The sequence below is a fragment of the Juglans regia genome, chromosome 8 (genome assembly GCF_001411555.2).
Source record: "Juglans regia cultivar Chandler chromosome 8, Walnut 2.0, whole genome shotgun sequence".
NCBI classification, from domain to species: Eukaryota; Viridiplantae; Streptophyta; class Magnoliopsida; order Fagales; family Juglandaceae; genus Juglans; species Juglans regia.
Window position 1 is genome coordinate 4,132,757 of NC_049908.1, and position 12,644 is coordinate 4,145,400.

The following is a 12,644-nucleotide window of genomic DNA, read 5'->3' on the forward strand; positions in this document are numbered from 1 at the left end:
ATTTATAAAAATAAAAAATACACTACGCTTACCTAATTCATAATTATCTAACATTACTCAAATAAAATAAAATATGACAAGACTAAAAGTAGGAAGATCATAAAAGTCGGCATAAATAAATAGCAGTTGGCTACAAGTGGTTCTCATGTTTGTTACACGAAAATTCTCCTTTGTCGTGCATGCGTAATATTCTTAGCCGGTCTTTTTTTTCAATGACTGGTTTGGTACACACTTGATGTAGGAGAGGATTACGTTGATGTTATTAACTACTCATCATAATGATCGATTCTAAAGAAGTAAGGCCTCTCTTTATTGCAGCACTGAACTGAACATATATCGCTTGCATATACAGTGATTTCTACATCATGTTGGCATGCATTGAGCAGGTAGAAGTTTCATCCATGAGCTAGCTAGCTGCTTATTTCACTATTTTCAAAAACCCCTTGTCAGAAGGCTATGTTCTAGGCCAGAGAACTTCAAGCCCTGCAAATGAAAAAATGCAGAAGCCACCATGAATTACATACATACATTCTTTAGGCATATATAAGATATATATAATCTTAGAGAGATATATATAGATAGAGATAGGTCTTACGGAAAATACTCAATTTTGACTTTTCCGGCATTAAGATCAGCTATTTTGGAGAAAGCATCTCTAGAGAGATTTATGTCTCCATTGCATGGTGACGAACAGTAATCCACTATTTTAACCACAACGTTGCCAGCCTTGCAAGGATGTGGCGCCAGGTTTGCACCTCCGATGCATCTGACTCTGTAATTTTTCCCACAGGCTGCTCGATTCCTCCATATCGCATCACTTGCTCCAGCTACCATCACACCAAGGTTTTGTCTTCCATAGCATGCAGAGGCTGTCAAAAGGATTTTAATTGTTAAAACTCCTTCGTTAATTAATAAAATGTTACACTTACATATATATATATATATATATATAGAGAGAGAGAGAGAGAGAGAGAGAGAGAGAGAGAGAGCATTAATTTTACTATTCATTATATATATATTTATATTCTACCAAGTCACACCATTTGATGTTTAAGACTGTTTTAAGTAATTTCATAAGCCAATAATTTATAAAAAAAATATTTAAAATTATTATATATATGTATAGCTAAAACGATGCATATAAGTAAGCGTACTCACGAATATAAGGGGGATCGTAGAAAATAGCAGTGCCCTGTGCGGCATTTGTTTCCTCTGACATGAGACATATGGCTATTATCACCATGATGAAACCGTGAATAACCACTCCCAATGCTCCCATTTTTTTCCTCTTTTTTCTTTCTTCTCTCTAGGAAAAACTATCTGATGGGGTTATTACGCTTACTACTTTGTGATGCAAACAAGTAGATTTGCCTCTAATTTATAGAGGAGCTCTAGCGAAATGTATGATCTTCAATTCTTCAGGTGTTTTTTTATTAGACTAGCAACAGGCCCCAAAGACTTAAGTCCACAACTTTTCAGACTTCCTTGATGCTTAATCATAGCCATGGAAATAATTGAGCCGCCTAGTTTGAGGTTTCGTTTTCAGCTTATAAAAAAATAGATTTAATTATCTGTATTAGATGCAGATCACCTCCTAAGCATAAAAACTCGATATGACGTGTACTCCATTTCTTCTAGTCTCCCTTTCTTTTCTTTTTGTTTTCCATTACATTTACTTTTGACTACTTTCCACTTCAAATTAGTAAATTATTATCTCGTTTATTTTTAAAGATGAAATAAAATAAATTAAATTAAAATTAAAATTAAAATTAAAATTAAAAAATTAAATAAAATATTGTTAGAATATATTTTTTAATATTATTTTTATTTTAAAATTTTAAAATTTTAAAAAATTAAATTATTTATTTTATTTTATGTAAAAATTTAAAAAAATTATAATGATAAAATAAGAGGTATTCAAAGTAACTTGTAATAGAGCGACGAGTGTCAAGGCATGATGCTCAATCAAAATCACAATAAACTCTGAGTTGTAGTTGAGATGTGGATGACAGTAAGATGCATCGACTGGAAGCTGTGGATGACAGTAAGATGCTCTAAGTTGTAGTCAAAATCTTATGCTTATAAGAAAATAGATTTAATTATCTTATATTAGATGCAGATCACCTCCCAAGCATAAAAACTCGATATGACGTGTACTCCATTTTTTCTAGTCTCCCTCTCTTTTCTTTTTGTTTTCTATTACATACACTTTTGACTACTTTCCACCTCAAATTAGTAAAAGAATGTCTCGTTTATTTTTAAGGATGTTATAAAATTACTTATATATAAAAAAAAAATATGAGATGAAATAAGTTGAAATTAAAGTTAAAAAGTTGAATAAAATATTGTTAGAATATATTTTTTAATATTATTTTTATTTTAGTATTTAAAAAAGTTGAATTGTTTATTTTATTTTGTGTAAAAATTTAGAAAAATTATAATAATAAAATGAAAAGTCTTCAAAATAACTTGTGATAGAGCGATGAGTGTCAGGGCATGATGTCCAATCAAAATCACAATAAGCTCTAAGTTGTAGTTGAGATGTGGATGACAATAAGATGCCTTGACCAAAAGTTGTCTCGAGATATTTGAGGACTTTGTGAGCTATGGATAAATGTGAAGTTGTATGATGATCCATGAACTGGCTCGGAAGTTGGACAGCATAGCATGTCTGGCCTTGTGATGGTGAGATACAACAAATGCCCAATGAGCCTTCTATAAGAAGTAAGATCTGGAAGAGGTTGTCCAGATTCTTTATTGAGCTTAAAATTCTGCTCAAGAGGTAATTTGAGAGACTTATAGCCAAGAGTACCCGAGTCTGAAATTATGTCAAAGGTATACCTTCTTTGGCATAGATGGATCCCTTTAGATGATCATTCAACTTCCAAACTAAGAAAGTAACACAAGCAACCAAGGTCTTTGATCTTAAAATGAATATGCAAAAACTGTTTTAGGGAAGCAATAGAATTGTAGCAGTTACAAGTCACAATAATTTCGTCAACATACACTAATAAAATAGTGAAAGAGGCACCATCTACTTTAGTAAATAGACTATAGTTAGCTTTAGATTGTTTAAAACCAAAAGCAATTAGAGATGAAGAAAACTTGGAAGTACCATTGTCTTGAAGCCTATTTAAGGCCATAAAGGCTCTTAACCAGCTTGCATACTTGATGAGGTCCACCTTTATTGTAACCCGGAGGTTTTTTCAAGCAAATCTCCTCTTCCAAATCACTATGGAAAAAAGCGTTGTAAACATCAAATTGGTGTAGAGACCAGCCTTGTATTGTTGCCACAGAAAGTAGGACTCGAACTGTCACCAACTTGGCAATTGGGGAGAAAATCTCGATGTAGTATATGCCTTCTTGTTGTGTAAATCCCTTGGCAACTAGCCTAACTTTCAGCCTTTTAATAGACCCATCATAATTGAATTTTATCTTGTATACATATTTGTAATCAATGACTTGTTTACCGGGGGCAGATCAATGTTGAGCCAAGTGTGGTTTTGTTCTAAAGCTGTCAGTTCAGTTTCCATGGCTTGGCACTAGCCAATAGCCAGGGTGTTTCATTGCTTGTTTGTAAGTAGTTGGCTCAGAAACAGTAAAAATAGATGTTGAAAAAGCACTAAAGGAAGGGCTAAAATTCTTATATGTGAGATATTTGGTTAGAGAATGAAGAGTACCAGTTGTTGTTGTGGAAGACTTGGACAACAATTGAGGGGGATCATTGAGGGAGGCCTGTTTGCAGTGAAAATCCTGCAAGTACCAAGGTGCTCTCTTTAGCCTAGTGGACCTGTGAATAGGGGGATTAGAGGGGGAACCAGAGTTGTGAAGAGTGGTAGGGTTGGTGATTGAATGATGGAAGGGATCATAAAAACGAAGAGGGAAAGAAGGAAGAATGAAGTGCAGATTCGGTAGAGGGTGTGAGAATAGAGTGAGAGGAGGAATTTGGAAAGTCAAGAAAATCCGGCAAGGGTTTAATAAAAACCATACTAGAATTTTCAATGATGGAAGGTGTTAGAGAGGGGAGAGAATGAAAAGGAAATATGGATTCATGAAATACAACATCCCTAGAAAAGAAAGTAGTTTTGGTTTCAAGGTCAATAAGCTTATAACCTTTAATACCAAAGAGATATCTAAGGAAAATATATATGCGACCTCGATGATCAAACTTACTTCCGCCATAAGAAATGGTGAAAGCAAAACATAGTGAGCCAAATATTTTCATATGAGCATAAGTTGGTGGAGAATGAAATAAAAACTCATATGGGGTTTTATTTTGAAGAAGTGGGCTAGGTGTCCTGTTAATGAGGTAAGTGGTTGTTAAAATACAGTCATTCCAATATTCAAGTGGGAAGCCAGCTTGAAATTTTAATGCTCAGGCCACATTTAATAAATGTTGATGTTTTCTTTCGACAATGTCATTTTGTTGGGAAGTGGCAACACAACTTTTTTAGTGAATGATGCCTTTGTTATAAAAAAAAATCAGTCATTTGAAATTCACCCCATTGTCACTTAAAATTTTTATTTTGAGATCAAATTGAGTTTCAACTAGATTGGAAAAAGATTGCATTTTCTGGTTTTTGATTTATTTTTAAGGAGATATAGCCATGTGCTTCGAGTGAAGGCATCAACTATAGTTAAAAAGTATTTGGATTCATCATATGCAGTAGTTGAGCAAGGCCCCCAAAGGTCACAATGTATCATTTCAAAAGAATGAACAGTTTTATGTTGACTATTTAGAAAAGGAAGACGATATAATTTAGCCTAAGGACAAATGCAACAAGGCTTACTATTAAGGGACGAAATATTGTTCTTTACAATAGGGTCAATAATTAAACTGAGACATGGAAAAGAGAGATGACCTAGGCGACAATGCCAAATGTCAGTTATTCTACCATTATTCGAAACAGAAGCTGAAATATTAAAAGGTGTGTGTGAAAACTGTGAAACTTTGGCATCTAAACTTGAAGGAGAGACTTCAGTAGATAGCAAGTGATATAGACCATTCCTCACTTCACCCTTCTCAATCGTTGTCCAAGTGAAAAGGTCCTGAATGAAGCAGAAATCAGAAAAGAAAACCAGGCAACAAGTAAGTGAAGCAGCAAATTTTTTTGCTGAAATTAAATTAAAAGTGAAGGAGGGAACTGATAAGACCTCAATGAGGCAAATGGATTGTATGACTTCAATAGTACCCATGTGTGTGATAGGAACTTCAATTCCATTTGGTAGTTTCACAGCATGGGAAACTTTGGCTGTGATAGATGTGAACAAAGAGGGGTAGCAGACCATTAGGTCTGTTGCACTTGTGTCTATTATCCAAGGTAAAGTATAGGATTGTCGTGTATTGTGTGTGTGAGTGGATAAGCATGGAGAAATACCAGAAAAATTGGAAGATGAAGGAATTTTGAGATTGAACTAAATCTGATTAGCCGAATGCTGAGCAACAATGGAAGACTCCCTTGGCTGAAGTAAAGCCATTAGTTGTTGATATTTTGCCATAGTCAAACCCACTTTGTCATCATTAATTTCCTCATGGTTAGTGGAAGGAGATAGGTAGATTGGGTGGCAAACACAATAGTATTTTGTGATTTATTAAAAAATTTGTGGCCTGATGGATAGCCATGTAACTTGTAGCATTTTTCTACTGTGTCTAGACAAATGAGAATGAGAACAAACAGGGGCCTCGACATTACCAGCTTTGAAGCAAGTGTCAAAAGAGTGGCCTGTAATTTTGTAGTGAGTCTAATAGGGTCTTTCTTTTTTCTAGTTGGGTCGTGATTGAGGAGGGAATTTATAAGCAGGGAAGGGTTTCTTGATGGCTAAGGCCATGGAATCCGGAGATGGGGCATTGTTAAGAAATTGATGTTATCTTTCTTGTTGTTGTATAAGTGAAAAAACCTTAGTGACAGAAGGTATAGGGTCTAACAACATAAATTGGTCACGAACATGGAGTAAGTATCATGTAAACCCATTAAAAATTGAAAAATACAGTCAGTCACGATGATAACGACCCAAAAGAGTTTTCATATTTCCACAATTGCAAGCAGGTATTGGATCATAGATGACAAACTCATCCCAAAGTGTTTTGAGCTTGCCATAGTAAATATTTACAGAGTAGTTATCTTGGAAAAGGCTGGCAAGGGTCTTCTTGAGCTGAAGGATGCGTGGCCCATTCTGTTGGGAGAAGCAATCCTGAAGATCAAGCCATATGTCTCGGACATCATCAACAAACACGACACTGGATTTGATGGAGGAGCTAATGGAATTCTGAATTGAGGACACCACCATGTCGTTGCAGCATTCCCAGAGTTCAAGAAGAGGGACTGCAATGTCAGTGGGTTGTGGAATCTCACTGGTGATAAAAAAAAACCAGTTTGTTCTTGGCACGAAGGGTGCGGCTCATGGCTCGTGACCAAGTGACGTAATTATCAGTGGTGAGCAAGTCAGTGAGGAGAATAACGGCTGGGTTGTCGCCATTGTCAAGACGGAAGGGGTTGTCGGGGTCACTGAAGTCACTGAAGTTCAGATAACAGACCATACTGTTGGCACGAACGGTGTTTGTGTTTAGGTTTGTATGAACTGAGGAAGAATTGGGGTGGGTGGGGGAAGAATTGGCAGAGTTGTCCAGCGGGTCTTCCATGGATGGTGGCTCTCTGGCTCAGGATACCATGTAAGGAAAAAAAATAAGGAGAATAATCCTAAGATGCAGAGAGCATGATGCATGAAAGGGCTGGAAAAGAGAATCGAATGAAATGGAATGCACAAGAAGAGGCCTCATATACACGTCCTATTCTGACATCCTAACAGAAAGAATCTTCCTAAAACAGAATACAGCTCATTGAGGAAATATTTACTAAGGCCAATGAAAAATTAAATATACAGATGGAATCTAAATTCATCCTTTTCCACTTCTGTGTGTTATATCTAAGTGACTTGCAGTGTTTGTGAGAGGTATACGACTTGCAGCTTGACTTTGGGCTTCATGTGTATTGTGTAATAGTACGGATTTGGACATAGTTTTATATCTGAACTGGTAAATATGTAACTTTATAATCTCAATTTACGTTGCTCGGCAACCAAACAAAACCCATCATAGGAAAAACAAGAGAACAGAAGCAAATAGAAGTCAGGATAGACATGCTAGGAAATTATATCTGACACTATACATTAACCGAAATCAGAAAGAGGGAACAAAAATTAATCCAGTACAAAATTTCGGAGTTACAAGAAGTTACAATAATTACAAGCCTACCAAATCCCCCCAAAGCTTCTTATCCTCATCCTCCTCCAAACCCACCATGGAACTCTTCGTTCCCGCATTTGATTGCACACGTGCCCGGCACATCGGACAGGCGGCGACCTTGACGAGCCACGAGTCCACGCACCGCTTGTGGAACAGGTGACCGCAAGCCGCGAGTTTCCTGCAGCACTGGCCATCCCTGAAAGAGTCGAGGCAGACCACGCATTCTTCATCTTCGGCGGCGCCATTCTTCCTGGCGTGCCGCTTTAATCTGAAGTGGGGGAGGGTGTTGAGGTCTCTGGGGGGTAGACCAGAAGAAGAGGTGGGGGGGAGAGAAGAGCGGCGGTGGCGGTGGGAAGAGAAGGAGATATGGAGGAGGAGCAAGGTGGCGGAGGCAAGGCCGAGGAAGAGGAAGAAGAGAGAGGTGAGGAGGGTCATGATGATGGCCTTCAGGAGGAGGGATAGGAGCTTTGGATTCGGTTTTGACGGTGTTGGTGTTGGTGGTGATGGTTGGTAATGGGCAGGCATTGTGAATCCTCGGATTGTTTTGTTTAGAGACCGGAATGATCCGCGAGAAAAGAAGAGAGGTGAAATTTCAATTGCAGATGTTAAAGAGCGACACCGACGTTAAATGGGAATCGACAATCATAGGGATGCGTACCCATGGGCCATGGCTAATTGGCAAATCTGTGGGCTTCTTTTCCGGAGTCAGAGACTTTTTTTTCCGTCTTTCTCTTATCTTTTCAAATTATAAATAAAAAATTAATTTATAAAAATAAAAAATACACTATGCTTATATAATTCATAATGGGTAATGATACCTACAAATGGTTCACTACTCTTTTATTATTTATATTATATTTAAAATTTTTTATTTTTTTTATCATTTTTTTAAATATTTTTTTAACATCTTTAATCATTAAGAAAAAATTAAAAAAATATATGATTTTATTAATAATTATTTTCTTAACCTTTAAGTAAAATAAAAAATTAAATAAAATAATAATAATAAATAGATAATAGAAGAGTAATAATCCTATTATTTTCCAATCATAATTATCTAACATTACTCAAATCAAATAAAATATGACAAAGACTAAAAGTAGGAAGATGATAAAAGTCGGCATAAATAAATAGCACTAGGCTACGAGTGGTTATCATGTTTATTAATAATTATCTAACATTATTAACCGGTTTTTTTACAGCTGGTTTTTTTTTTTTTTTTTAATGACTGGTTTGGTACACACTTGATGTAGGAGAGGATTACAATTATGTCTATAAAATAATTAAAAACAGTTTAAAAAAGACAAAATGTGTCGTATTTTATCTAATGAAGCACGTAACATTATATTTGCTAGTATAATTCAAGGGCGGACCCAAGTTAGTGACTGGGGGCTTTAACTATTTCTTTAAAAAAAAGAGACAGCTCAAAAAGATATTTTTGTGGCTGGATGCTCTGTTTCAGGATAAACGTGATTTATCCGTACTTTTTTTTAAAAAAATATCTGTTTTAATAATATATATATTCTTTTATAAACCAAGCCAAATTCTCGCATTTTATTCGTGAAATGAATTTTGTCTCCTTTTCCAGGTTCTATAAGATTGCATGCATAACCAACTACTCATCATAATGATCGATTCTAAAGAACTAAGGCCTCTCTTTATTGCAGCACTGAACTGAACATATGTCGCTTGCATATACAGTGATTTCTACACCATGTTGGCATGCATTGAGCAGATAGAAGTTTCATCCAGGAGCTAGCTAGCTGCTTATTTCACCATTTTCAAAAACCCCTTGTCAGGATGTTACGAGCGCGAGCGATTGATCGCGTAATTGGTGGTTTAACAGAAAAAATAAACAACCAACTCGGCGTGTTTTATCTATTGTGAATTATTCAAAAGAAAAATTAGTTTGTTTTGTGAGTAACCCCACTTCTGCAACACGTTGCTAGAATATTTTCTCATATCATTCAAAATAAGTTTTCCCAAACTTATAAGTAGTAAACTTACAAGAAAGAAATTTACCTTGACTTATTCGAACGTACGTAAACGACGCACGAAAACGTAGCTAACTTAACAAAATTAAAACTAATTGATTACATAATAACATAAGACAAGTCAATGCCTTAGTCCCCTTATTCGAAAAGCAGTAAATATCTTTGGCGCTAAACTCCCGTATCACAGGGGGCAATGTTCTAAGCCAGAGAACTTCAAGCCCTGCAAAAGGCAAAATGCAGAAGCCACCATGAATTACATACATACATTCTTTAGGCATATATAAGATATATATATAATCGTAGAGAGATATATATATAGATAGAGACAGATCTTACGGAGAATACTCAATTTTGACTTTTCCGGCAACAGGATCAGCTATTTTGGAGAAAGCATCTCTAGAGAGATTTATGGTTCCATTGCATGGTGACGAACAATAATCCACGATTTCAACCACAACGTTGCCAGGCTTGCAAGGATGTGGCGCCAGGTTTGCGCCTCCGGTGCATGTGACTCTGTACTTTTTCCCACAGGCTGCTCGATTTCTCCATATTGCATCACTTGCTCCAGCTACCAACACACCATGGTTTTGTCTTCCATAGCATGCAGAGGCTGTCAAAAGGATTTTAATTGTTAAAACTCCTACGTTAATTAATAAAATGTTACACTTACATAGAGAGAGAGAGAGAGAGCATTAATTTTACTATTCATTATATATATTTCTATTCTATCAAGTCACACCATTTGATGTTTAAGACTGTTTTAAGTAATTTCATAAGCCAATAATTTATATAAAAAAAAATTATGTATAGCTAAAACGATGCATATAAGTAAGCGTACTCACGAATATAAGGGGGATCGTAGAAAATAGCAGTGCCCTGTTCTGCATTTGCTGCCTCTGACATGAGACATATGGCTATGATCACCATGATGAAACCGTGAATAACCACTCCCAATGCTCCCATTTTTTTCCTCTTTTTTCTTTCTTCTCTCTAGGAAAAACTATCTGGTGAGGTTATTACGCTTACTACTTTGTGATGCAAACAAGTAGATTTGCCTCTAATTTATAGAGGAGCTCTAGCGAAATGTATGATCTTCAATTCTTCATGTGTTTTTTTAATAGACTAGCAACAGATCCCAAAGACTAAAAAAGTCACCTTTTCAGACTGCCTTCATGCTCAATCATAGCGGAAATAATCGAGCCGCCTAGTTTGAGGTTTCATTTTCCTTGGAGAGTAACTTTAATAAAAAAATTTTTACAATTTTTTACTATTTACACAACCTCTACATATCATACATTTTTTAATTTTTATTATTTTTTTCTTTTATCAAATATTTAATATATAAATAATGAATAGAAAAATTGAATTAGTTTAAAAAGAATAAACTAAAAAAAAATTTAAAATATTAAAAAATTTTAAAAAAAATATGATGTGTAGATGATCAGAAGTTATGTAGCATTGCTCAATATAATTATTTGTATTATATGTTTCATACTCACTCTTTACTTGTTGGTCAGAGTACTTTTCAATGAGTAAGACCAACAGATAGAATATTTAATTAAATTAATTATAGTATGGAGTTAATATTTAAATTTAAGACCTCTACTCTTATAAGGTGTAAATTACTATTTTTCTCAAAATCTTAAACTTATAAAAAAAAAATAGATTTAATTATCTGTATTAGATCTATGCAGAGACGTGTACTCCATTTCTTCCGGTCTCCCTCTCTTTTCTTTTTGTTTTCTATTACATACACTTTTAACTACTTTTCACCTCAAATTAATAAATTACTGCTTCGGTTGTTTTAATTAAGATTAAAGTTAAAAAATTAAATAAAATATTTTTAAAATATATTATTTTTATATTATTTTTATTTTCAAATTTGACAAAATTAAATTGTTTAATTTATTTTGTGTGAAAATTTAAAAAATTTATAATGATAATATGAGAGGTGTTCAAAATTTTTAAAATTTTAAATTTTAGTCTTGAAAGCAAACCAAAACCATCATATATAACATATTTGTACCCACCATTAAAATCTGGCCATCAGTATTACGCCATGTTATCTATTTTTGTTTTATCCCAACAGTCCTAATTGAATTACAGTATAAAATATATGTTTTCAATAGTTTGAAAGTATAATGTTTCAGTTTTGATAGTTTTGAGAATAAACTCTAAAAACCCTTTATAGTTTGAGGATATAAAATATATTTTTTCCTTCTTATTTTTCTTTTTGTGTTGTCATTGTATTTCACCTCGACTATGCTGGCTTTTTTGCTAACGTTAATATTGAATCTAGCACGACGATCGACGATAGAATATTATCCTTATCAACAAACATTTTAGTAATAAAAATTGATATTTACAACTATAAAATATACAAATCTTGTACATTCCTTTTGAAAAGAATTAATTAAATTTGAGGTTCACATAAAAAAAATATTTTTAATTTTTAATATTGGATCTTTTTTTTTTAATTAAGTGCGCAAACTTACAGATCTTAAAATTGTATCTGACATTGCTCGTAATAAAAAACGGCATATACATACATACATATATATAAAGCTAGTTTAAAATAAGAGAAATGAAATTCACAATCTTAGAATATGCAAGTCTCACACATTTATTTTGAAAAATCTGGATAAATTTGAGACATATATGATAAAATCATTTTTTTTTAATAATAAACCCTATTTTTTTAAATAAATTACATGAAATTTATACATTTTATAACTATATCTAACATTACTTTTCAAATAAATAAAATTTTTGACTTGACTAAGAACAAATTCTCATTTTCCTGGGAAGACTGCGTGCCGGTCTATGCAATACTTAGGGGTGAAAACCGACCCCTTCGGTTCGGTTCTTGGGCAAAACCGACGCCGACCGACAGGTAATTTGCGGGTAGAAACACCGGCCGAAACCGATCGACGAGGAGGAGAAACACCGGCCGAAACCGTTGCTTCCTTTCTCTATCGGTTCACGGTCGGTTCCCGGACCAAGCTTCCTCTGAGAGAGTAGAGAGAGAGATTATTGCAGAGGAGAGAGAGAGAGAGAGGATGAGAGCTGGTAACTGGTAAGAACGCGAGGAAGAAGACGCGAGGAAGAAGATGAAGCTATTTTGAAACGACGCCGTTTGGTTTAAACGAAACGGCGTCGTTCTACTTAATTTTTTTTTTAAATCGTTATAAATTAAACAACGCCGTTTGGTTTAATACCAAACGGCGTCGTTCTACTTATGTTTAAAACACAACTAAGGCTTAAAACGACGCCGTTCCACTTAAACTTAAGTAGAACGGCGTCATTTTAAGTTTAAAATATATATAAAAGGAAATAGTTTATTTAGTCGGCCGGTTCAGCGGTTTTAATCTGGTTCGAACCGACGCCGAACCGGCCGATATCGGTTT

The 12,644-nt window shown here is 34.7% G+C and overlaps 3 protein-coding genes across 3 annotated transcripts; all 3 read right to left on the bottom strand.

Annotated features, from left to right (window-relative positions):
- Positions 1 to 202: 202 nt before the first annotated feature.
- Positions 203 to 1,353, bottom strand: LOC108981495 (EG45-like domain containing protein). Its single transcript, XM_018952692.2, has 3 exons — positions 1,159 to 1,353; positions 596 to 869; positions 203 to 483 (listed from the first exon to the last, which is right to left on the bottom strand). The coding sequence occupies exons 1-3, from the start codon at positions 1,277 to 1,279 to the stop codon at positions 477 to 479; spliced, it is 402 nt and encodes a 133-aa protein (XP_018808237.1). The 5' UTR covers positions 1,280 to 1,353; the 3' UTR covers positions 203 to 476.
- Positions 1,354 to 7,139: 5,786 nt separating this feature from the next.
- On the bottom strand, positions 7,140 to 7,864 carry LOC108981494 (RING-H2 finger protein ATL56-like). Its single transcript, XM_018952691.2, has one exon. It carries the CDS (start codon positions 7,766 to 7,768, stop codon positions 7,241 to 7,243), a length of 528 nt encoding a protein of 175 aa, XP_018808236.1. The 5' UTR covers positions 7,769 to 7,864; the 3' UTR covers positions 7,140 to 7,240.
- Positions 7,865 to 9,185: 1,321 nt separating this feature from the next.
- Positions 9,186 to 10,321, bottom strand: LOC108981499 (EG45-like domain containing protein). Its single transcript, XM_018952696.2, has 3 exons — positions 10,080 to 10,321; positions 9,574 to 9,847; positions 9,186 to 9,457 (listed from the first exon to the last, which is right to left on the bottom strand). The coding sequence occupies exons 1-3, from the start codon at positions 10,198 to 10,200 to the stop codon at positions 9,451 to 9,453; spliced, it is 402 nt and encodes a 133-aa protein (XP_018808241.1). The 5' UTR covers positions 10,201 to 10,321; the 3' UTR covers positions 9,186 to 9,450.
- Positions 10,322 to 12,644: the final 2,323 nt, after the last annotated feature.